Raw genomic sequence first — 26409 nt, 5'->3', positions numbered from 1 at the left:
ACTTTTTACTTTGACTCCAATTTTTGGTATTGTCTTCATAATCTCCTCAAGAAGAACATCCTGAAATGTATTGACTTATTAACTAGTCTATGAAGAGCTTAAGCAGAGTCCTTTTGATGAGAATGCTTTTTCTAGCTTGTTAAGCATTCTAGAATCCTGAGTAACTTTATTTAGGATCCAAATTGGTAACCTCTGAACAAAATTAAGTTCTCATAACATTAAAATATATATATATATTCCAGTAGACAGACATGTGGTTTGCATTTTTTACATTATGTACACTCTTCTAAGCATTATTCAATCCTTTCTATCACTTCTAAATTCCAGTCAGCTCATGGTCTGCTGCCTGAGACGTGAATTATTGTTTTACACAAGCCAAATACATGTTATCCACACAGACAAAAGGCATTTAGGGAGAGAAAGGCTAACTTGCTCCTTGTTAAACTGCTTAGCCATTGATAAACCAGATTGTTAAGCAGGTTGTATCATCCCCTGCCATTTGAAATCCTGATGGGGGAAGATGAAAGGCAATTATTTTACTAAAATAGAATTTTCCTTTATCCTCAGAGAGCTTTAATTCAAAACTCAAAAATGAGGCACACATTTCTTGTAACACTCTTCAATTATCTTTTTAATGTTAGTGTGTACATGTAACTGACTTTTGCTTTCTACTTGTCTCCTTTGCCCTCTCACCTTAGGACTCTCATTTCCCCACACTGTCAGGAAGAAGGCTGCTGCTGAATATCACATCATGTCTTATTATATTTATTGCTTCCTGCATGTCAGTTCTCAGGAATGAAACTTAAATGCAGACTTTTAACTTAAATGTGCTGCATTTTCTTCAGTGTGGCAAATAAGTGAGAAGAACCAAAGAATCCTTAAATTTCATACCTCGAATCAGAGTATTGTAGTCTGCAAACAAAGATGTCCTATTCTATTTTAAACAAAGGGCTCAAAATAAAAATCAATAGATATATTACTATCTTTATGTAATAAATGCCATGGTCAGTCAGTCTGGTTTTTCCTAAATGGTTTATAAGGTCCCTTCCTTCCTTCCTTTTTACTTTCCATCCATCCTGCCTTCCTTCCTTCCTACTCTCCCTCCCTTCATTACACCGTGATTATATATTTCTCTGCAAGTATTTCTTTCCTTATTGGCTACATAAGGCCTCTAACTGCAGAATAACTTTCAATTGCACATCTGTGTAAATGTTTTTGTTAAAAAATTCATTTAAATCTGTTCTTTACTTAGACCATATGCATAAGCAGGATAAAATAATCATACCAACTAAAAGAGCTAAAGTTTCTGGGAAGTTATTTGTTAATCACTTTGAATTATCCCTGACATGAAAAATGGTGATATATGTTGAATGTATAAAATGTCTCATATTGAAATATGGCATTCCCACAATCTTTTTCTTCTGAGAAAGTCCTTCTTAGCATTTTATAAAAACCACTGAATGACAGAGACTACATGGATGTTATTTATTTAAGGGTGCAAGCAGGCTGGGGACTTTTATTTCATGTTCTCATTCTAATTTGACTCTGTGGCTTTTTGCACAGGAAGACACAAGAATAATTAACCCTTGAGTGATGAAGAAATGATCCTCAACAATTCAGAGTTTATGTAACATGAGCCTAACTGAAAACATATATCCTTTTTCAGACAAATTCTTTAAACCCTATTTCAGCACTTATTACAATATATGTAATTACTAGTCTAACTCCTCGTCCATGTTGTTATAAGAGTATATTTAATAGTATTATCTACAATAGAAGAGAATTCAAGGAAACTTGCTCTGAGGAAATGATGCTTGAGTTGAGATCAGAAGGATGAGAAGAATTTAGCGAAGCATGTTTGTAAGAGAAGATCTGTCCAGGTAACAGGAACAATAAGTGCAAAGATCCTTGAGGAAGAAAGACTGGAATAAAAAAGGAAATTAATGAGGACCACAGGCTTAGAAGAGGGCCAGTGGAGTGAACGAAATGAGGATCAGAGGTAGGAGGGCAGAAGAAAAAAGCAGATCTCTCTTATTCCTAGGACTAAAAGGAGACAAGGGGATGCTTTAAACAGATAGGTTCTGACTTGCTTTTTGAGATTACTTCGAAACTATGTCTTGGTGACCTTTAAACCTGAGCTGGTGTCCAGCACAGACCACTAAGTCTGTGACTGAGAAGGTGGTTTTTGCACGTATGATCTTAGAAGCAAATATCATTCTTCTACTTTCTGTCTTAGTAAATCTAAGATCATAGCTTCTTGCCATTTTTTGCCCGTGATTTGCTTCCTCAGACCTTTCCTGAACTCAATGCTATGATCCATGTTGTATGCACACCACAGCACACCAAGCAGTAAACAGTGATTTCTGTAGAACATTTGAGCAATTTCCCATTGTGCGAATTGCTTTCAACTTCTACTCTTTTAAAATTATTATGGCCCATCTCTCCTTCCCTTCTTCATACTACTCCATTAAATCTTTTTAGTATTTCCTTCTGTTCCTTCATGTATAGCATTGGGCCAAACCATATTCATAGAGTATTAAGTGCCTCTGAGAACAACACTATATTTCTTCTTGCTTACTTGTGATTCTCTATCATGTTTAGTGGAGGAGAAGCTCTCTTAACATGCTTCCTTTTAATTCACATCTGGAGTGGCTTCCATTGCCTCTAAAAAGTGGTTCTGCTCCCACCAGTTGAGTTCTATCAACTGTACTTGTTCTTAAACTGTGTATGTCATTTGTCCATAAAAATTAAATGTCATAAACACTGAAGGCTTACAAATATAAAAATGAAGAAAATTGCAGTTTCTATTAAATCTTAGTTAAATGTTTGGAAAGACTTGATAACGGCCATAACTAAAAAGAAACTGCTTTATACCTCATGTCCTTAAAAATTGAATCATAGACCTAAATGAAGAAGATAAAGCTATAAAGTATTTAGAAAAAAACAGGAGAAAATCTTCACAAACCTGGGATAGCTAAAGATTTTTCAGATAAGACAAAAAAAGTACTAAACAAAATAAAAAACAAAGTGATAAATGGGTCTCTATCAAAATTAAAATTTTAGGCTCTCTGAAAGACATCATTAATAAGTGAAAATGTAAACCAAAGATTTCTACATAGATTTCTGTAGAAAGTAAACCAAAGAATATAAAACATTAGAAAAAGATATACTTAAAACTAGAAGCAGTCTTCACAGAGATCTTTAAGGTTCTTTAAATAAAACAAAACTGGTAATCTTTTTTTAAATGTATATCTTTAGAACTTTTTTTTAACATTTATTTTATTTTATGTATTTTTTTCTTCCTCTGCTGTTTTTGCTGTCTGTGTCTACTCATTGTGTAATCTTCTGTATCTACTTCCCTTTTTTGTCTTCTCATCTGTTTCGTCTAGGATTCACTGAGATTTGATCCTGGGGACCTCTGATGTGGAGAGAGGTTCCCTGTCAATCACACCACCTCAGTTCCTAGTCTCTGCTGCACTTCACCTTGACTTTCCCTTTCATCTCTCTTTTGGTGTGTCATTATCTTGCTGCATGACTCACTTGCACAGGCACTGGTTCACCATGTGGGCACTTGGCTCGCCATGCAGGCACTTACGTGGGCACTCGGCTCGCCACATGGGGCACTGGCTTGCCACGCAAACATGCTTTCTCTTCTTCTTTTTCACCAGGAGGCCCCAGGATCGAATCTGGGTCCTCCCATATGGTAGGTGGAGGCCCTATCACTTGAGTAACATTCACTTCCCAAAACTGGCAATCTTAATCAAAGCATTATGGGTTAATCTTCTCTAAGACAAACTACACAGAAATCTAAATATTTGGCCTTGGACTTCCAGCAAGATAAATGTATATATTTTTTTTATTTTCAGTTAAAATAAAATATTTAAATTTTATATGTATTATATTTTTTATTCAGGGTATTAACAAAATTTTGATTTACTTACTAATGCCAGTCAAAAGTAAATTAGGGGTTATAAGGAAAGTAAATGGTATAAAAAGGACACATGGCTAAAAGTTATAAAATCTGCTTCCCACAAATAGGCTAATTTTATAATGAAGTGTACATAATTTCAATACTTTTCTTTTTAGTTTATTATGATTTTTTTACAGAAATCAGGACAGATTTAAGTTTAGGCTATAATGTTTTCATCTCACTCACTTGATTTCCAAATATTCTTATGCATATACTGATGGGCATGCCCATGAGAGAATGCTACATATATACAGGTCATCTACCAAACACAAGGTTGGGAACTGTTGCTGTGACATTTAGAATCCTGAAAAATACTAAATTATATAATAGAGACATCTATACTTATATCAGCATAATAATATGGCACCAATTCTAAAATCCAACAAATAACAAAACCTTAGGCTACAAAACCCCACAAAACTAAAGGTCCCCAAATTATAAAGTAGCCATGAAATATCTTAGTTTTGGATAGTTGTGATAGCTGAGAAATGGACAATGCCCAGGCATATGTTATTTGTATATAAGACTGAGTCATTTTGAAATGATCATTTTTCCAACAAGAGACATTTATGTCTTGAAAAATAAATAAAAATTTGACTAAAGTCTATATTTCTAAATATTTGTTTAGGCAGTCCAGATGAATTATACTCTTTTTATAACACCTTTATAATTTGTCTAAATTTAGCCATACAGTATCAGTGTGGATACGAACACATATATATAACACATATATACACAAAAGTATATATAAAATTTATATTGCATTTAATTTATATATACATATTATTTATATTATAATATATAAATACATACAGTATATTATGCATTTTTTCTTTCCACAGAAAACATTTGTAGAGAAATCAATAAAGGAATTTGAAATTATTTAAATATAAATCAAACTTCATTTATTTGACTATCTTTTTCTTCTTGTCAGACTTTATCTCTTCAGGCCTATTGTGATTTTTGACTATAAATAATTTGTTTCTGTATTTTATATTTTTCTTGTTCTTTTCTCATGCTCTATGTCAACACTCAACTACTCTCCGCCCTGTTCATTAAACCTTTTTACTAACATGTTGCTTTTTCTTTCCTTCTTTCATGTTATTCAAGGGAGATCAAAGTATTTAGTCATCTTGTCCATTGTATATAAAGGTATGTGGGTGAAATTTTGCATGATCTTGTGTGCAGAGTGCTTCCCTAATGTTTTCAGGTATTTTCTTTCATAATATGAGATGTATTGACTGCTTCAACTAATAAAAATCATCCTAAATCCAGCTACTTTTATGAGAATAAAGATAAATTTGTTGAGCATTGAGACAATATTTAAAGTTTATTTGTTTTGAAGGGGCAATTGACTCATTTTCAATGAAAGAACTATAAAAATTTTCCCTGATATTACATGATATAGCATATAGTCAGACCATGACTGCATGGAGGGCAAAAAAAAAGGGTAAAAGAAACTGTGTTAAAAATACTTACCTCCATGACTTTAAAATGCTGTTTGACCTAAAGTAAGGGGGAAATGGAAAGGAGAAATGAGTTTATATGGCTACGAGTTTCTAAAAAAGAGTCTGGAGGCTGGCAGAAGGTTTGCCCTCATGCACAACTGAGCAGAGTCAGAGAGACAGATAAAGCAGATACAACCCCCAGATATTGGTTCCTTTGAGGGCTAAAGAGACCCATGGGAGTTATGGTCATGGCCGATGGGGTTAACTACCAGGGCAGATGGCCCCTCTTTGGAAATGGTGTTTATGTGTGATGAATCTGGACTCAGATGGGATCTCCCTTCATAAGACTTTCATGCTAATGTGCTGGAGGTGCAGTTAATGTTGGGGTTTAAGATATATTTAGGGGATTTGAATCTCTGGACTGACAATGTGATAGCCAGATCCTGAGCCTCAACAGACTCCAGCACCTACAATCTGATTTATTGGACTTACCACACTCAGCTAAGATGGAGGTGAAGAAGGACAACCACCACACCATGGAGCCTAGAGTGATTACAACTGAAAATGGGAGGATTGCATCCAGCATCCAGGTGGAATCTGAGCCTCCTCTTGACATAAAGGTGCAATGGACACAACCAATCCAGTGTCCACATAGAAGAGGTGGCATTGGATTGGGAAAAGTGGACATAATGGACAAAGGGTATGGGGAAAGGCAGGAAGAGATGAGAGGTGGAGGCGTCTTTGGGACATGGAGCTGCCCTGGATGGTGCTTCAGAGGTAATCACCGGACATTGTAAATCCTCACAGGGCCTACTTGATGGAATAGAGGAGAGTATGGGCCATGATGTGAACCAATGTATATGAGGTGCAGAGGTGCCCAAAGATGTACTTACCAAATCCAATGGATGTGTCATGATGATGGGAACGAGTGTTGTTGGGGGGGGGGAGAGGGGGGGTGGGGGGGTGGGGTTGAATGGGACCTCACATATATATTTTTAATGTAATATTATTACAAAGTCAATAAAAAATAAAAAAATTAAAAAAAAAAATAAAAATACTTACCTAATGCTACTAATATAAACTTATTGAATTTATTTTAGTTTTGAAAAAAAACTTATAAACAACTTGATGTACATGGAAAATTGTAGCTTTGGTTTCTTTTTACATGTTTGGCAGTGAGAATAAAGGCAATGTAGTATTATGGAAAGGACTCTGAATTAGATATCAGGAGAACTGGGTTTAATTTCAGCATTTACCATTAAATTGCCATGCAATTTGAGAATATTATTTAATCAATCTGAATTTCAATTTCCTGTGTGCTAAACTGAATAGGATTTAAAGGTATTATATAGTCACTGTAAGTTATAATATTTTACAAGCATGTGTTTTTGAACAAGAATTTTATGGAAATTGTGGTTAAATTCTATCTCTGGACATATAAGTTGTTTTTTTTTTAAAGGTAAAATATCAAATATTGCTGAGCTTTGGATTCAATATAACATTAGGCTAATGTAGCTACGTGTATACCAACTTTCCAAACTAATTTTTTCATACAAAAATATTCTAGATCAAAATATTTTTTATGTTAGTATAGTTGAAAATAATTTTCATTTTTGTTTTAGGAGATCAATAAACTGTTCATACAATAAACACAAAGCAGAAAAGTGAACGTAATTAAATTTATTCAGCAAACATTTCATTTTGTCTTTTAATCAAGAGTCTGGAAACTATTGATTGCCTCTGCACTTTATAATAAGGGTGTGGTATTTACTTCTAGTTTTCTGGAGCTTTACTGATTTAAATTGGCACTCAGGTAATCTTTTCCATTCCCCTCTCAGGTAAGTTACACCTTTCTAGAAAAATTTTACATATGCTAAGATACTATGAGGTTTCAACATCAACTTAGAAATATTTCTATATTGCTGTTACCAAAAAAGCTGATGTAGTGTCAGGTAGTACCTAGGATTGCTATTTAGTATGACAAATGCAAAGAATAGGCATTGCTCCCTGAAAATTGACCCCAAGATTTAGGCCTCTAAAGGGCAAGTGGATGTGGGACACTAAATATCCATTCTTTCCAGGGTTAGCAAATATGAGGTAAGACAGCTATTAAATGCCAACAAAATATATTACAAATCAAAAGAGTAAAGTTTGCCAGGATGAAAAGCACTTAAAAGGAGCTTGAACCCTGGCATGTATGCAAAACCGCATTTGCAACACTAAAAAGATCGTTACTTTTACCCTCTGTATAAACCTTTGTCATTATCTCAAGTGAGTAACTGACTGAAATACAAGCCAGTCTTGTACTTAATCAGCAACTTATTTCCTTAAGTGTATATGCAGAGAGTATATAAGATAAGTAATTCTTATCACAGGAGAAATACTAAAGTATAAAAACGTTGAGGCAACTGGTTTAATGTCATTTCAGTGGCAGCAAAAGTCAGTGAATTGATGAATCAGTGGCAGACCTGTGAATTGATTTTAGATCCCATTAGACCCCCTTTTGAACTACTCAGCAATTCGTGAGATTGCTTTCAGTGACCAAAGATGCACAATCAAATTAGAATGGCAGGCTGGAACAAAAAATAAAATAAAAATGGAAAATACTCTACGTGGTTTGATTTCTTACAATATGAAATGATATGAATTCCTGCATGTAAATGTACAACTTTGAAAGCTGTACTGAGATACAATTACCAAGTTTTCGATCACTTGTATAGGATTGGATTTTAAATTATTCAAGCATAATGGCAAAACATACAAAGATAGAAATAACTGTTAAATGAAAGTTGACCTATGATATTCAATTTTCTAGACAATGATTAAAGGGTGGCCTTTCAAATAAATATATATTTCCTCAAATACATTTGTTCTAGGCAGAATTTCTAAAGAATCATAAGCACAAAATTAAATCTGTATAAAATATAGGCTTTTTTTTTCAAATGTTACAGCAGAAATAGCTTAATTTCCCTTTACATTAAGGCTAGTAGAATAAAGAGTAGAGTATGCCCATCTTGTGATAATTTAAATCCTTTGTATGTATGTAAAATAATTATATTCTGATTATTAGAGCATATGAAATTTGTTGGCTTATGGGAATTACCCAAATATACTGTATCCATATTTCTTTGTATTTTTGAACTATGACATGACTATAATATTAAGAAAAAGTAAAAGGACATGCTTGATTGCTAAACTGACTTTGAATGAAGGTCAGAATATCACTTTTTAAAAAATACTTTAAGAACTCTATTTCAGATGTATTTACATTAATGCTACTGATACTGCTTTTCTGCTTTTGTATTACAACTCTTTGACTGTAATACATATTACCACTCTCCTGTGTGTGTGAAGAGAAGTAAGGTAGGTGGGTTTTGGACATTTTTGCTCCATCCCTAGATTATATAGAGGAGGAATTAGTATCAACAGAAAGTAACTTTTCTGTGGATATCCTTAGCACTTCTTTTACTTAAACATGTTTCTTTGGCTATATTATTGACATATTCTTTTAAAGGAGTATTGGCCATGGAATTTTACCAAATTAACAAGCATTGTCACATTTTCAGCACAAAGAATTTAAAGCTCCTTTAAAAAAAAAATCTTGATAATGCAATTTGTAATTCAGTTTACTTGAAATTCAATGTATTCAGTGTTTAGAGTTGAGTACTAATAAACACTTTATAAGGCATCGTGTCATTGAGGTATAATTGACATATTACCAGGCATAATATTGATGTCATTAGAAAGGCCACATGTCACGATGGTTATGAGAACAGGTTTATTAGCTGTGTGGTGATAGGTAAGTTGCTGAACCTCTCTGAACCTTAGTTTCCTCAACTGAAAAATGAAGTTAAAACTCACATCACAGTGTTGTAACAATCAAAAGCTACAGTGTTGATACAATCATCAAATAGGTAAAAAAGAATACCATTAATAATAAAGTCACAACAACAATGGGGAATCGTTTTACCAGAAGAGAAAACAGGCAGTAACCAATAAATTAAGAATATCATTTTCACAAGTTTCACAAAATTAGTATAAACTATAATACAATAAATACAATATTAAAGTATGATTTAGTAGTTATTTTTCATCTAATAATCACTGCTCCCTTGAACTATACATTAGTTTTTTCCCCCTTTAGTAGTTTGTTTCTTTTTCCAACAATGTGCATTTTAATTACTTTCACACATGCATTAGTCAAAATATTCTTTGGATTTACAAGTATGGAGAAATCATGCTTTTGTGATATGTTACGGGTGAGAAATTCATGTAATTTCACATATGATAACAATATTTTATGTACAACATATATTTAGATCAGTTGCAGACTAAACAGGGAAAATTAAGTGTGAATGGGCCACATTGTGCAGCAAAACATGCTTATGTATTTATAACAAAAGAATTTAAAAACCAGTTTTTCACTGGGGAGTTTAAATAGTGTAGTCATCTCAGCTGTATTTAATAAAATAGTTTGAGATCTGGATGTTATTTTAATTTCTCTGTTACTTTTCCTATGAAAATTTTAATATATTAGTTTCTTTCACTTAAGTTCAGTCACTACTCAGCTTTTGCCATCATCTCAAAATGGACTTGTCTGTATTTCCACTCATTTATTTTTTTACAATGACATCAGAAATCTGATATGAAACCTATTTTGTCAATAGTAGTAACTTTTCCCCCAGAACTTGCATAGCTTGTATCCAACTTCCCCAGACTTGTGTTTTAAAAATTACTTTACTTTTGTGCATACTGGGCATTTTGCCATTTCCCCATAAAATTAGGTCACTCTATGCCTTTGTTCTTCTATTCACTCTTCCCAAATCTCTGACTACCTTCCACATCCGTCAATGCCTCTCCTGTTTTTCAAAATCCAGCTTAAATGTAATAGTCTCCATTTGTTTCAACAAACATTCCCTTGTTTATATCATCATTTGTTTAAACTAGGCACACATACATATTTGTTAAGTATAAAATAAGTTCAGGAAAAGACTTAATCCCCTAAATCAAAATAATCATTTTATCCTTTCCCACTGCACGTTGGCACTTGAAGAATGCAACTGGACTCACACAAACCCACTGAATAGCATGCATGCCTTAAGCCATTACACAATAATCATGAAAATCTCAGTTTTCTTGTCAGTAAAATGGGGATACTAAGGACCTACCTCATCAGATTTTGTGAGGGTTAAGTGAAATAACATTCAAAGTAGCCAGTATTGGACATATAGAGAGAGAGAGCAAAATTGTAGCTATATATTTGAAGAAATCAAGATATAAACACTATGCCTCCATTATTTCCCAATATTTTTTCAAACCTATTTAATACATGAAATCGCTAGTTTAGGGAGGTGGGTTGACTCATTATGTCTTGCCTCTTCACCTAAGTGCTATTCCCATTACCTCATGCTGATTTTTATCAGCAGGTTTTGCTTGCTTTTTGTCCTTTCCTGTCCAAATAGACTTCATGTAAAAAACTAGATTCTCATCTCACATGCTTTTTTTAAAAAAAAGATTTATTTTTTATTTGTTTCTCTCCCCTTCCCTCACCCCAGTTGTCTGTTCTCTGTGTCCATTCGCTGTGTTTTCTTCTGTGACAGCTTCTATCTTTATCATTGGCACGGGAATATGTGTTTCTTTTTGCTGCGTCATCTTGTGTCAGCTCTCCATGTGTGCGGCACCATTCCTGGGCAGGCTGTACTTTCCTTCTCGCTAGGCAGCTCTCCTTTCGGGGCGCACTCCCTGCACGTGGGGCTCCTCTATGCGGGGGACACCCCTGTGTGGCAGGGCACTCCTTGCGCGCATCAGCAGGTCAAGGAGGCACGGGGGATTGAACCGCAGACCTCCCACGTGGTAGACGGAAGCCCTATCCATTGGGCCAAGTCTGCTTCCCTTCACATGCTTTTTGAGCATACAACTGACTATCCTGACTTCCCCTCCCTGCCCCAGCCCCACTCTACCACATAAACTCCATCTCTTTAAATTCCTATTTCATTTACATGCAGTACAAATTCACCTTAGCAACTTAGATAATGCCATTATCTTCATGGCTTGTTACAATTGTTTGAGCTTGTTTTCACAGCAAGCCTGTTATATGCACAAGGATAGATCCTTCCCCATGAGAAGTATCAGGGCCTGCATGAATTCCAAGCAGGTGTTCCCTAGTTGTTTGATACAGACAAAACTATGGCGTCATATTCACTATTTCAAGATCTCAGAGCAATGATGAGTTCTTCCCTTTTCTGTTGGCAAAAAGGATCCTGTCTGCAGGATCCGAACCACAGAACATTTACTCCCCCAGCGATAAGGCAGTCCTCAGAAAGTCACTCCCTACCCTGAGAACGGCAAGCATGGCACTTTTCCATCCCATAAATTCGTGCCCCTCTCCAACCCCGCCCAACTCTACCAGTTCAAAAGGTGCTCCCCAGCTCAGTCGGATGGGCTGGAGTCTCTCTTCAGACCCCGCCAGGCTAGCAACCTAATAAACTCCTTCCTGCATCTTGGGCTGTCTCTAAGCCTCACTGATCCAGGATCTAACAGTGAGGTTTTCACTATGAAATATGTATTCTATTCATTTATTTTGTACCTCAGGTTAGCAGGCTCTTATTCTGGAAGACAATGACTGACATGCTGCCAGTGGATGAGACATAAGTGAGATGGGCATCACTGGGGGAAAGAGCACATTGAAAAGGTACAGTTGACAAGTGCTAAGCCTGGAGGAGCTGAGAGGTGCAAGCAGCTGTAGATCAGAGACTACTAGACCAGAGTGTCCTCAAGTGTGAGAAGAAGGTAACACTATCTAATTTTTTAAAAGGCATCTTCTGATTGTGCTGTCAGAGTTACCTTACATTGGCCATTATCTGACTCAAACTAAATTTGTAAAACTATAGAAATAGGTATATATGTTTATGCTTAAAATTAGTACAAACTTAGAAAGGAAATGCAATTAAAATGATCAATATTAATGTAAAGTGACAATAATGTCATTGTATATTTAGAAAATCACCTCTTCCAGGGTAAGCATAAGCCCTAGCACCCAAAAGCTATATTGCCTTTGGGATGGAAGTTCTCCCATACTCTGCCTGTGCTCTGTGAAGATTTCATTTTCTCATCACTTTTATCTGTTTGAACCAAAGGGAAATCTTCCTTCATACAGACCATTCTGACCTCATTTTGGCCCTTACTTGGCAGTAATACATCATTTGCATATTTAGTCTGCCTTTGTTTCTTTCTCATTAGTCCAAGAAAATTAAAGAGGACTTCTTGGTACTCAAATGGTCATAAATCTAAAATAAATGAGGGCACTAAAATTAAAACCTCAAGATTTTAAATGATTGTGAGTGATCATCCAAATGCCTCCCTGGCACTGATGGATTATTACCAAGCCTCAAATAGCAATGCATTTGAAAAAAGGCCTTGACCAAAAGGAGGAAGTATTAAATACAAATTAGTTTTTATAACTAAGACATTTCAAAAAGAGTCAGATGGTCATTCCAGAGGTTATGCTTATGTATGTCTCAGGAGGATATCACTGACTGCCACAGTAAGCAATACCTCAAGCAGGGGTGCTCCTGAGGGCTCTAGAGACATCTGGACATTATAGGTAGGGCAGACAACCCCAGGAAATTGGCACCCCATCAGTGGGCCTTACCTTGAAATACATGATTACCTATCTCCCCAGTGTATCAGAGGTAGACCCATTTATAATTTTCCTATATGTGGTTCTTCTGCCTCTCTTATTTGAACCTGTAAGTAGCACTGCACCCATTAAATACATGTCCCAGAGACTTAAATCTTTGTTCATATGACAGCAGCCAACACCTACTCTCCAGTTCATCAGACTCACCTAGGACAACTAACAAACGGATGATGATAAACAACGTCCATCCCCCCAAAAAACAGTGTATCTACTACTGCAAGCAAGACAGTTCCATCCATCTATTTCATGGGATCTAAGCCATCTCTCAATCGGAAGCACAGTGTGCATCACCATACCAGAATGGACAAATTTAAGGGGGGAATGCACCAGTGGACTAAAATAGGCTTGTTATTCTCGCAATGGAAGAACTTGTAACATTGATATAATGACAGTGGTCACGAGAATTTCTAAGCAGAGGGAGAAGGAAGAATAGACATAACATGGGGCATTTTTGGGAATTGGAATTGTTATTCACGATATTGCATGACAGCCACAGGCCATTACACATATTGTCAAAACCTATAAAATTGTATGGTGCAAAGTGTAAACCATAATGCAAACTATAGATCATGGTTGGTAGCAATCCTTCAACGTGTGTTTATCGGGAAGCAGATTTGGCCCAACGGATAGGGTGTCCACCTACCACATGGGAGGTCCAACGTTCAAACCCAGGGCCTCCTGACCTGTGCGGTGAGCTGACCCACGGGCAGTGCTGATGCGCACAAGGAGTGCCCTGCCATGCAGGGGTGTCCCCCATGTAGGGGAGCCCCACATGCAAGGAGTGCACCCCGCAAGGAGAGCCACCCAGGAATGGCGCTGCACACACAGAGAGCTGATGCAGCAAGATGCCACAACAAAAAGAAACACAGATTCTGGGTGCCACTGACAAGAATACAAGCGGACACAGAGAGGAGATAACTGGTGGGCGTGGGGGTAGCGCGGGGAAGGGGAAAGAAATAAATCTTTAAAAAAAATTTTTAAAAACCAAAAACATGTGTTTATCAATTGTAACAAATATACCAAACACAAGAAAAAGGTTATTAATGGGGGAAAGTGTGAGAGGGGTGTATGGGAATTCCCTATATTTTTAATGTAACTTTTATGTAATAAAACTTTCTTTAAAAGAAAAAAGGAAAAAAATAGCTTATGTGGGGAATGAGAGCAGAGAAACCAATCAAATAGGGCAAAACTAGGAGACTGGGTAGTTTTGCAGGTATACAAATCCAGTGGGTAGTTAGCTAGCTCCAGTGAATATAAGATCTTTGAATCAAACTAGCTATTAGGAATTCATCAGAGATGGAAAACACAACATCATTGATTTGTAGAGAATGAAAATATCATTCAAAAATTGAGAACTACAGGTAATGTCTTTTAATAGCCTTATTGATAATAGAGTTTAGAATTTTAATAGTTTACGGAAATAAACACTGATGAGCTGTTAGAGGTCACTCAGAATTTATGATCTGTGAACTTCTGTTTCAAATACAAGCAGTCCATTTTTCTATTTAATTTGGAATATAAATTGTGGAATTATTTATTATGCATAGTAACTTGTAAAGGTCCACTTTCCAATATGATGCAAGTATTGAAAGATTAGGGGAGAAAAAAATCTAGAAACCATTATGGATTTTCTGATCACATTTGGCTCAAATCAGAAGAGGAAATGAGGGAGGCACTGCCTCTGGTGTAGATAATGAGTACCTGAGAGAAATTACCAAGGAATACTGACATTTCCCATGTAGGTTAGTTTACTACAAAGTGCAAACAGACTCACATGGAGGATCTAAGAAAGATGGAAAGCTGCTACCTACCCAAAAGCACCCCCTTATTATTTTGTCAAGATATATTAATTTCTCAGCTTTAGTATCTCTTCTTAGAAATAAACTTGTGCTCCACTTGCCTATATAGCATTTTAAATTAAGAGAAATATCAATCAGCAGGACTTACATTAGATGTATAAATTAGTCAACAGAGCATTCGCTACTATTTAGTATTTTGGCCTATAACTAAGAATATTTGATTCAAAGTTTTGCATAACAGCAAACTCCTATTCTTTGTGGAAAGGAAGACTGACAAAACATATTTCATTTTACATGTAGCTATCTTAGTTGTAATTATGGAAATGACTTTAGAGATAGCCATCACGCTTCACTGTATTTTTTAATAGTTCAATCATAAATTGAGATCATGACATTATGAGAGTATTTATAGAGTTAATACTTTTTGCCTTTCATGTGGGTCCATCTTTCTTCAGATTTCTTGCCCAATACCTAGAAATGGTCTGCATTTGGAATTTGAGAAAACATCCAGAGACTTCTTTCATAATTTATTCTCCTTTTTTTATTAACAGATGTAAATTTGAAGGGGAATATCATATACTATAAGCCACCTGGGAATAGTCAGCTTCTTACGTATGGCTTACACTTGCCATTTGAATGGCAGTGATGGTGAGAGCTTAAATTCAAAACTCATCTGTATTGTGCTCTGAATCATTTCTGCCATGAACTTCTCATGCATTTTATGAAAACATACGCATGTGTATGGAGTATGTGACCTCCTTGGCAATTATTTGCAGTGTCAAGTGCTTTGGGCAAATACCCAAGAATTGATTGACACACATCTTACCTAACTGGAGTTAATTCATATATCTACCAATTCCCAAGCCTCTCATAGGAAACAGAAAATCTATGTAAAACAGTAATCCATGATATACTGCGTGTGGTCAGAAGATAGACACTATACAGTAAGAGTAGATTTAGAATACAGTATTCAAGAGTGTAGATATTGCTATTAAAATGCTTTGAGAATAAAATGAGGTTGATGTTACTAACAGAAAAGTAGACTGGGGGAGGGATTCAGCTGCTTTTTAACTGTTATATCATTAATTAAAAGGAATTGTTAATCTCCTCCTGTAAGATCTGCAACCGTTCTTTAATGATGAAGGGAGACCTGATTCCCTTCAATAGTGGTGTCTCTACTTTTGTGGCTTTCTGCCATCTGGAATGGTAAGTCCATAATATCATTTTCTAACCATGGAATTTCAATAGTCTTGGGAACGCAATGTAAGGCAACAAGTTATTTTAAAGTAAAAATACTGCAAAGAAAACCATAATAAGAGAAAAAGCTAAAAAGTATTTTTCTATGATAAAGTTATTTGTAATATGTAAACACTAGTCAATACTTTTAAAAGGAAACATCTTTTCTTGTTTTCTATACTGTGAGGTAGGTAACAGCAAAGTATACATCTAAACTAGAATCCAGGAGAAAGATGTGTTCTTGTTGTATGGAAAAGACACCCCAATAAATAAAATGTGATGAATTCCAACTTTATGAGAGATTATGAACTCTAATCAAACAATCTTGGCCTCAATCCTGATTGCTATTTTATTTCTCTCATCCAATCCTCCATTATTGTCATTCCTTTTCTAATGCATAAAGCATGCCTTGTCTCTTTATCTCAGCTTCGACAAAAGCATAGCCTTAAATCCAAGGGTAGTGTTTTAAGTACCAGTATAGATCAATTTAAAGCAAATTCTCTCATAAAGGAGCTTAAGCATTGAAAATTAAATTTGATGCAGTCTAGACAACCTATTTTGATAATATCTTTTCCAGAATTTCCTAGATTGACTGTCTAGACTGCTCCAAATTCCCTCAAGTGATTACATAATCATCTTCTCTCTGACCTCCTAAACAGTCCAGAACAATATTTCACAATCTATAGTTGTCAAATCAAGATCACTGAGCTTCTGAAGGAGGGTCTTTGTCAAAAGCTTTTCATCTAAGGAAAATACTTGCTTCTTAATCACTCTTCTCCAACTAGCTCCCACGAGAGCATTATTTAGTTATGATTATTAGGTAAATGGCCTGACTCCAGAACCCATACCACCCCATCCCCCACACAGTCAACCCTATGTCAGCCACAAATAGTTGATAAGGTGATGGGGAAATGTGCTGTTAACCCCATTAAAAAGAAACTCTTAAAGGGAAAAACATTCAACATTTTGGTAAAATTGATAAAAATGCGGAACATATGGCATTTTAATTTAAATGTCCATTGTGATCATCTAAACTTCAAATTTTAAAATGGGGGAAATTAAGATAAGTACAGGATCACCCAGCAACAAGAACCCAGGATCCCTGAGAGCAAAGCACATTAAGGAGGCAAAGTAAGACTTAATTTCTAGCAATACAGACAGTGATGCATTTTGGTATGAGATGTGGATATATATTTCAAAAACAATAATTGACATTTTTTCAGGACCTATTACCTATCAGGCTATGTCTACCTTTCACAGCAATATGAGGTAGAGATTTTCATGACTACTTCTATTAATTTATTACAAACTGAGCTACAGAGAAATTAAATAGCTTGTTCCAGTCCTACTGTGGGAGGTCAGAGGACATACTTTTAACAATCACGGGATCAGAACTTCTTGAGTTTCTACAGCAATGTCAGTGAGTCTACTATGAAGATTGGAAGGCAGCAGGAGGTAGTTTAAAATGTATGGACACTCAAGATCAAAGAGATTTGGTTTAGTCTTGTTTTACATATTATGAAAGAATCTTAGGGAGGTTAACTAATTTTTCCAGTGCTCTACAGCTAGTAGTTGTAGTGTGAGATCAGAAGCCAGAAGTGACACTAAAGTCCAAGTGTTTTCCACTAATCTTTGCTAGGAGTTTAGGTACCTTCACTCCATTTCCTTTTACTGCACAGCCTGGTACCTGGCAGTTATAAAAAGTGCAATACTATGTGAAGGAAGTTCTCTAGAATTATCTCTGGAATACAGAAAAGTGGGACAATCACCCTCTGCCTAAATTTAGGAGACCTGCTCCATTACTCTAGGAAATAGGAAGAAGGAAGCAAATATGAAGAAAATATCCAGAAAAAAAAAATTGGTGGACTTCATGTGTAGGAACATGTGCATGCAATTCATTTGTCATTCTTTCAACATCATCCAAACGACTTATGTAGAACCGTCTTTTCTTAGGGTTGCTTTTGAGACATTTGGGAAGGTCAGTAAGATCAGTAGATGTTTTTACATCAGAGAAGGAAGGACAGGGGAAGAAGGGAGGAGAAGACTGAGGAGGGATAATGACCTAATCTGGTAAACCCTTGAGAATATGTCCTAAACTTCCCAGGTTTTATCAGGAAAAGAAAAAAATAATTTTGTTTAGTGTAAAAACTACATAATCTCTAAGGTAACTTCAACACAAAATATTTTGGGTCAAAAGGACACCTTAAAAATTTTCAGTCTAGAGTTCACTTAGCTAAAATGTAAATTACATTTTATCATTATGATTTCAGAAATCTTCCAGGAACAGATCTTTTATTTGTCATGCATTTCTCAGTTCCAATTTAGAAGAAAATTTGATCACAAATAATTTTCTGAACACATGAACCCTTTTGTTCTTCTTAGGATTTTGTGCCCAAAAATATAAAAGTGCTTTTAATTGAAGGCTATTGGTAGGCCCAATTTACTAAACAATTTTCAATATTAGCAATTTTTGCTTTAATTACTTTCCTTTAATTGTTACTTAAATTTACTTCATTTTCTCACTAAAACATATTTAGGGGTAGAAGAATTATGATTTTTTCCTCTTTTCCATACCACCCAGATAATAACCAATAATATAAAAACAAAGACTAGCTGAGGAAGAACACAAATATGAATATTGTGGGTCAAATGTGAGATCAGTTCATTGTGCACATGTATGGCATCTTTTCTTGATCCCCAGACAGAAGAAAACAACTGGGGTGGTAGACACTTCTGGCTGAGGATGGATATGGAGAAGAAAGCTGGCAGTATACAAATGAAGGAGAAAACAGTACACATTCAGCCCACTGACATCTGCTGTACATGCAAAATGGATTGGTCTGTAATCCAGGGTGAAAACAAATGCTTTCTTCCTTCCTTCCTCCTGTTCCATAGTTATTACTGAGAGATGGTCTCATTCTTTTTGCATTCACAGATTAAAATTAATATCAGCATCTGAATTTGAAGTAGGTTCCACTGAATAGTGAACCAGAAGCTAAATGAGCTGAGGAAACTAGTAATGAAGCATTTGAATAGGAAGGGGTCAGGGATAAACACCATTTTTTAAAAAGCCAAATTTACCTCAGGATGATGTCCAATTTCAATATAGGTGCAAATTGGATGAAAAGCCCCAGTTCCACAGGCATACAAGTGAGTCTGATTATAAGCCTTAAGCACCTTGATGAAATTAGCACATTCTTTCTGTAAGAAAAAAAGAAAAATCAGTGAGTTCTAATGGTCCACATGACTGAGGATATCCTCTAGGGTGCTAGGCATGCTTAAACAGATTTATTTTGTGTTCTTTTTACAACAATTTTAGGACCCATTTATTATTCTATAGTTTTGCTCATATTACATGGATTAAAAATATAAAGTTCTTACATTTTGAGTGCCAAATGTTCATCCATAACTCTGATTAAAACTTACTTACAGAAGAGTGAAAGGAAGTTTTAGATAACCAAAAATCACAGGTGACTTTCTTAGGAAATGAGGGGAGCACTGAGTTGTTTGATTAATTAATAAATACCTAAAGAAGACAATGATGAGAGGAGTGGGTATAGCTCAGTGGTTGAGCACCTGCTTCCCATATATAAAAACCAGGATTCATCCCAAGTGCCTGCTAAACTAAAAAAAAAAAAAAAAAAAAAAACAGACAATGGGAGTTTCCTTACAAAATTCAGCTTTGGATTTACTTTTGGAAAAAGAAAAATAAGAAAATACAATATGACTTTCTAATTAACATGGAGTTTAAACATCATCAGTGACCCATAATGATGAGCAATTGACTTTGAACTTCAGTAGTGCTGCTTTACTACAGACCCTAAGAAGGTAGAGCCATTTCCCCCTGAAAAGGTACCTTTGGTCTCGCTGGATACGTTTAAAATGAGAGAGAGAAAACGTTAAAGTTGGGAATATCTGTAGCCTAAAGGATATTTATGTAAAGTGGTATAATCAGTACATATTTTCAGGAGGTTGATCCAGAACCCAAACATGGACCCCTACCCAAATGACCCCAGATAAAGATCAATTATTGTGAAAGCAAGATTGTAGTCATATTTTTGTCATCCCTTTTATAAAGCCATCCGCATATGATGTTTATTATTGCTAGAAGTTTATTATTAATGGAGGTTTAAAGACTCCTGGTCATTTTATTTTCTGAATAAAATAACAGCTAAGAAATAAATTGGCTGTTTATATTCTTTCTGTACATTCTATTGTATCCGTGTAAAATAAACATTTTCTATAAACAAACAGAAATCTTATTCTTTTGGAAAAAAAAATCTAATACTCTGAATATGAACTAGATTATTTTAGTTAAAAAAAATCCAGAGCAGGAAGAAACACTTCTTTCAAAATACTGTTTTTAAATAGGTGAATTTATATCAATATTATAAAAAGAAGAACCTTGAAGACATCAAGTTGAGTGAAATAAGCCAGAAACAAAAGGATAAATATTGTACAACATCACTGATTTAAAATAATTAGAATAAGGAACTCATAGAGTCAGAATCTAGATATAGGCTACCAGGGGATGAAGTGGGGATTAGGGAATGGGCAGTCAAGGCTTAAAATGTACAGGTTTCCTATTTTGAATGATGGAAATGGCTTTTTGGCAATGATGATAGTAGCACAACATTATGAATGCAATTAACAGCACTGAGGTATATATCTGAATATTATTTTAAAAATATTAGATTGTATATTTTGTAACAGAATAAATTTTTTTAAAATCCATGAAACTACACTACACAAACGATGAACTCTAAGTTAAACCACAGACTTTAGTTAATAGTACAATTATGAAAACGTGCTATCATCAATTGTAGCAAACGTTCCATACCAATATAAGGTTTTCGTAATAGAGTGGCATATGGGAATCTGTGTTTTATGCATAATTGTTCTTAAACCCAAATAATTGTTCTCTTATAAAGAAAAAAAGATTCTTTAAAAAAAGAGAAGCTAGAGGTGATGATAGTTAAAAACATGAAAAAAACTCACAATAGCTTCAAATAAAATGGTATGGTCTATCAACCACATAGTATGCCTTGAAATTGAATATAGTATGAAATAGGAGTTTATCAGGAAATATATAATATCCATTTTGAAAAATTCAAATGAGCATTCGTTAGTTAAATAAAAAGTACATGGTAAATCATTGTTATTAATCACAGACTTTCCCAACTAGTTTCATTTGTCTATAAACATTTAAGAAATATGCAACTATAAACAGAGACCAAAAGCAGATTATGTTGCAAGCAAGACTGGTAAACACACCTAGAAGACTGTGTTGCTCCTCGCACCTCTCAATACATTATGCCCCCAATGTCTGCAGCCTCAGTAAAATGTGACTTTGCAAGTGAAAGCTCAGAGCACATTTGGGCCCATCAGGTCAGTAGGAATTTATTATTGAGGTGTTATGCTAATTTGAGTACATTCCCACATGAACTCTGTATTCTGTATTTGCAGCTGATGATTTTATTGCACCCATAAAATAAGAACAGACTACTAAATTTGCACAGAATAATTGACATTTAAATTCAAATAATTGCTGTCCATCATCACTGATGCTATCCTTTGAATTCATTGTCCTAAAAGAGAATTAAATCTGTTTAAAATAAAATACAAAAATAATTTTACTTTAAACCAAGTTTTCCTCATCTTTCTTAATATACACAGAGTAGGTTTCAGTTAAGTAAATTAGATATATCATTTTCTTCACTGTTTTGTTACTTAGACCCTGCTTCTTACTTTTGTCTCATAAGGCATTTTAACATGTAAAATTAAGCTCTAAAATCAACTCATTTTGAAGTTTTTATGAAGAAAAATTTCTTAGCACAACTCTTAGGAACAAACTCTCCATTCTGTACCAATTTCTTCTCCTTCCCCAAGGGGAAAGAGAGGGAAACATCTGATAAATTCATTTAAAAATGAAGCATTCATGAGTGTTACTCAAAAGATTTATGTGTACTCTTAAAAAAAAAATTCAGTCATTAGCAAAAAACGGTTTTCAGGAAAATATTCTATGGCAATCCTTCCTTTGAAACATGTAGGTGGCCACATGCTCTGCTTTTACATAAAGGCAGCTATCCCTAATTGTGGGCTCAGTATTACAACATTCAGATTATAAATAACCAGTTTCAACACCATATGTTGAAACCAAGAAATTGGCTGTGTATTTATTGGTAAGCAAATGCATGTTCTAATAAATAATAGTAGCAGAGCCAGATGGATGCCTTGGTCATTGTAGAAAAGAACAGGGCTTGCACTTGCATGTCCTGCCCTTTAGAGCTATGCATGGAATCTTGCATACAAACCCGAATTCTCTCCTCTCATCAGTACCCCTAAGTGCATTCTAGAAATTAGATAATCAGCCTTAGTTCTTCACAATATAAAAGGAAGGAAATATTTTGTTAATACAAATATTGTGAACACAAATGAAGGCTCAAGTCACCTCTGCAACAGTTCCGAATCCTCGTGTCATAGAATTTGTCAGCTCCGTATCTCTTATAGATTGGATAACCGGTTCACAATTTTTCAGTGACTAAGTTGGTTCTTCCAAGGAAACTAGCAGATTATAACAGATGATAGAAGAACTCTCTGGGTCCCTGAAAACTATGGAAGCAGACCACATGGAATATCATAATTTTGATTTTTTCCCTAGTAACTGTTAAAGAAGAACCACTATAATACCACAACTATGCCTCTACAGAGTTGCTGGAAATCTATCAATCACAGGACTCTAGCTGTGAAACCTGGCAAACAGCTCTATTGAGAATGCTGTTAACAGAGTCTATGTGTGCTGCAAAGCAGCTAGACCCACCCTGTTGGCTTAAGGCCTGGAATGAGCCTGTTCATTTCCACAGTGAACTCTCCCAGTTGGCAGCAGGTTGTATTGTTGCCATGCCCAGGGGCGAAGCTCAATATTATTTTGAAAGTGAAGGTAGATGCAAATAGAATGGAGAGAAATTACTTGGGCTTGCAGAGTGTGTAGATACTTGAAGTGAAACAAAGGAATCAAAGGAAATACTTTTGAAATTGGTTAAATATAGCTGAGAGGAGACTCACCAGCAACAATGGAAGAGGAAAGTGAATGAAATAACTGGACAAAGAAGAACCAAAAATTTGAAAGAAACATTGTCAGTCAGGATGTATTCTTTAAACGCTAAACCTACATAAAAGAATATCAATCCTGTCATTCATTTGCTTTCATTCTCTAGTTTGCTGCTGCCAAGGTTTTCAGTGTTCCAAAACAGGATATTCATTTTATTTGGAAGCAGCTTGGACATTCCTCTAAAAATGAAGGAAGCGTGGCAGAAAAAGGAAACACACTTCACACATTTCTGCTCCAGGGAGACAGAAGAAGAGTGTTTCTGACCTTTTCTTGAACCATGACGAGTCTTAAAACTCAGAATGTAATGTACTTTTTGGCATTCTACTTACTGCATTACTTTGCTTGGCACTGGCAGATTTAACATGTATTAAAGAGAGTATAATCAATTTAAAATGAATTCAATTTCCAAACTTTGATCCTTTCTGGAATTTAAGTTGATATACATGGACAAGTTTAGCAACAAGTTGGCATCCTGAAAGTCAGGGAACCATACTGACCCCTTATTTTATTGAACTATACCCAGATCAACAGTGTTATAAGTTGTTAACTTAGCTCAGCAGTAAAAGTAAAGCAGTTATAAACCAGCATAAGTCAAGGCCACACCTGGGGACCAATGATTCATCTTCCTTAGAGACCAGCCATTTACTTTTGTATTTTAGAGGATTTCTAGTGTTTTCACATCGAATGGATAGAGGAGTTATACATAGACAGACTAACCTGGAAAAAAATAACTTAGAAAGAAAATGTCTACCCCCAGAAAAAGCTATAGAAGCCAAATGCACTGTGATTCAAAAACAAACATTACTGATATGTAGCACTGATTAGACTGTGTTATGCAGACTTTTCCCGGATGGTTACAAAAATAAAGTCCATCCATCTGTCAAAACAAATGCTCCATGCATGAAAATTAAAACAGAATTGAGGTGTTTTTAACTAACTTCTGATAACTATACTTTCTACAAAAGAGTACAATTTACTTACAATTCCAATTGCCTCCTTGAATGTTCTTAAATTATGGATGGCACAGTGAAATTTTACTTAAAGAGAAGAAACTTTTAAAAGGGAGAGAAATGATGAACATGAACAATCTCTGTTCAAATATATTCAGCTCGCCATTAAATTTTAAAAAAAACCTTGTTCTGGTTCAATAAATTCAAATCAGCCTCAAATGGATATAGTACAGCATTGCCTCAGGACAGAGAACATTCATTTAGACAGAAAAAATTATCTCATCAGTAGTTGATGTAGAAATATTTTAAAGTATGATCTAGCAGCTGCGAAAGCAAAGGGAGCATTTTCCTTCCTATCATGATGGGTGGATACATTTCTGCATGAAAATCCATTAATAAGCTTAATTCCTGAAGTTAATCTGTTGACTTGCTTTTTCTCTGGTCAATTTATTTGTCAAGCTAGCTGAATACTTGAATCTTCATGCCAAAGCAGTAATCCATGAGATTGTTCCTGTCACTCACTTTATCCCTCCCTCTATTTAAGCTCTTCCATACTAACTGACAATAATGTTTTCTCTTTTTATTCTTTTAACATTGTGCTATTACAGCTGTGATTGGATCATCCATAATCATGTCTTCCTAATATTCAGCATGTACTAAAGGATGTTAGAAATCTCATCTTCAAAGAAACATTTCTGTTAAAACTAAGATTTAACCATGTTCTAATTATAGTATTTAGCCATTTAAAGTTGTAAATGTGATTGAAATTTTTAACATCAATCATTGAATAAGGTTAGTTGACGGTTCTGTCTTTTGGGGGAGACATCTTTGCCTTCACTACTTAGGAGAACAATGACATCATAAAACCAGCTGACCTTTCCACCTTATTGCTTCCCTTTTTGTTTAATTTCAGAGAATTTTTTAAAAAATATGGATTCAACTAGGAAAACAAAGTAGACATTTCTTCATGACTATTTATTTAAGCATGTAGGTATACTGACATTAATTGAACTATATTATCTTTAATCCTATGATAGTTTAAAAATATATAAATTTACAAATGGTATAAATGATGTGGTAAACTTAACAAGGACTGCCCAAACAAGGCTACCAAATCATTTTATTTAAATGACAGATTTGACTGCTTTTTACCCTCTGGATTGACTATTTGTTTTGAAGTTCTATAAATATTTCTTAAGATTCTGTAAATATTTTTCTTTCAAATTACATGAAACTTTCAAACTTGCTTAAAAACGATTATACTCCTAAGCACGATAGACTTTGATACAAGTTGCCCAATGAAATTCCCTTTTGTAATTTAAAGGATCTCTGAGCACTTTCAAGTCGAAATTCCATATGGACCAGAGAAGCTGGTAACATCAATTATAGGCTTATGTTTTTATTTTATATTGTACTATTACTCTAACTTTTTTAAAATCACAGTTGTACCATTCATTGGCATTATTTGATTTTAGTCCATAAATATTTACCTAGTATGTCTTTTCTTCATCTCACATTCAAATGAGGGCAGGCAATTAGAAAATATTGTGTGGAATCAACCTAATATTTTTCCTGCCAAGCCAAGAAAAGTATAAAGTAGTTGAAATACTTACTTTGATTTCCAGTTATGATATCCTGTGGTTTCCAATTTTATGCAAAGTGCTGCTAACCTAGTGCTAATTTCTTAAAAGAACTAAGTCAGTGATTTACATCAAGTAGGAAGAGTTGCAATCTGAAGAGATTTACTGTGAACAGGATTATTTGGCATATTTAATCCCATCATATGTGCACACGTGCAATTCAAAGAAATGAATACTCAGAGATGAACTGCATTTTTTGGTGTGGTTATGAATAATTAATATAACTTTTATTGTAGAGTAAGAACATGGAATATCTCATTTATCTCAAAATTTTGCTGCATATTAATCCAGTTAGAAAACTATTAGGATACAAGCAGAACTTTCTTGATGAATCAGGACAGAGGTCCTACATGCCAATGTGAAATTTTATCTCACTAAGTAAAGTCATCCCATGACGACTTTAGAAATAGAAACAAATAATAACACCAGTTTGATAATATCATATACTGAATGTCTATATCATATTTTAACTAAATCTTTCAGGCTGGGGTTTTCATGCTGTCAGGTTTAAACTCAAACCTTTTGGAAACCTAAATGTCCCATCTCAGAAATTCCA

General features: G+C 34.9%; 1 protein-coding gene across 4 annotated transcripts in view; it reads right to left on the bottom strand.

Moving 5' to 3' along the window:
* Positions 1-26409, bottom strand: part of SEMA3A (semaphorin 3A) — a 505421-nt gene that overhangs the window by 125139 nt on the left and 353873 nt on the right. For all 4 annotated transcript variants that reach the window (XM_058297095.2, XM_058297094.2, XM_004473377.5 and 1 more), the window contains one exon: positions 19234-19353. In XM_058297095.2, the coding sequence (XP_058153078.1) occupies positions 19234-19353 (120 nt within the window). The remainder of the gene's footprint in view (positions 1-19233; positions 19354-26409) is intronic.

The sequence above is a fragment of the Dasypus novemcinctus genome, chromosome 5 (genome assembly GCF_030445035.2).
Source record: "Dasypus novemcinctus isolate mDasNov1 chromosome 5, mDasNov1.1.hap2, whole genome shotgun sequence".
Taxonomy (NCBI): domain Eukaryota; kingdom Metazoa; phylum Chordata; class Mammalia; order Cingulata; family Dasypodidae; genus Dasypus; species Dasypus novemcinctus.
The sequence above is the reverse complement of the archived record's forward strand: the minus strand, read 5'-3'. Positions and strand labels throughout refer to the sequence as shown.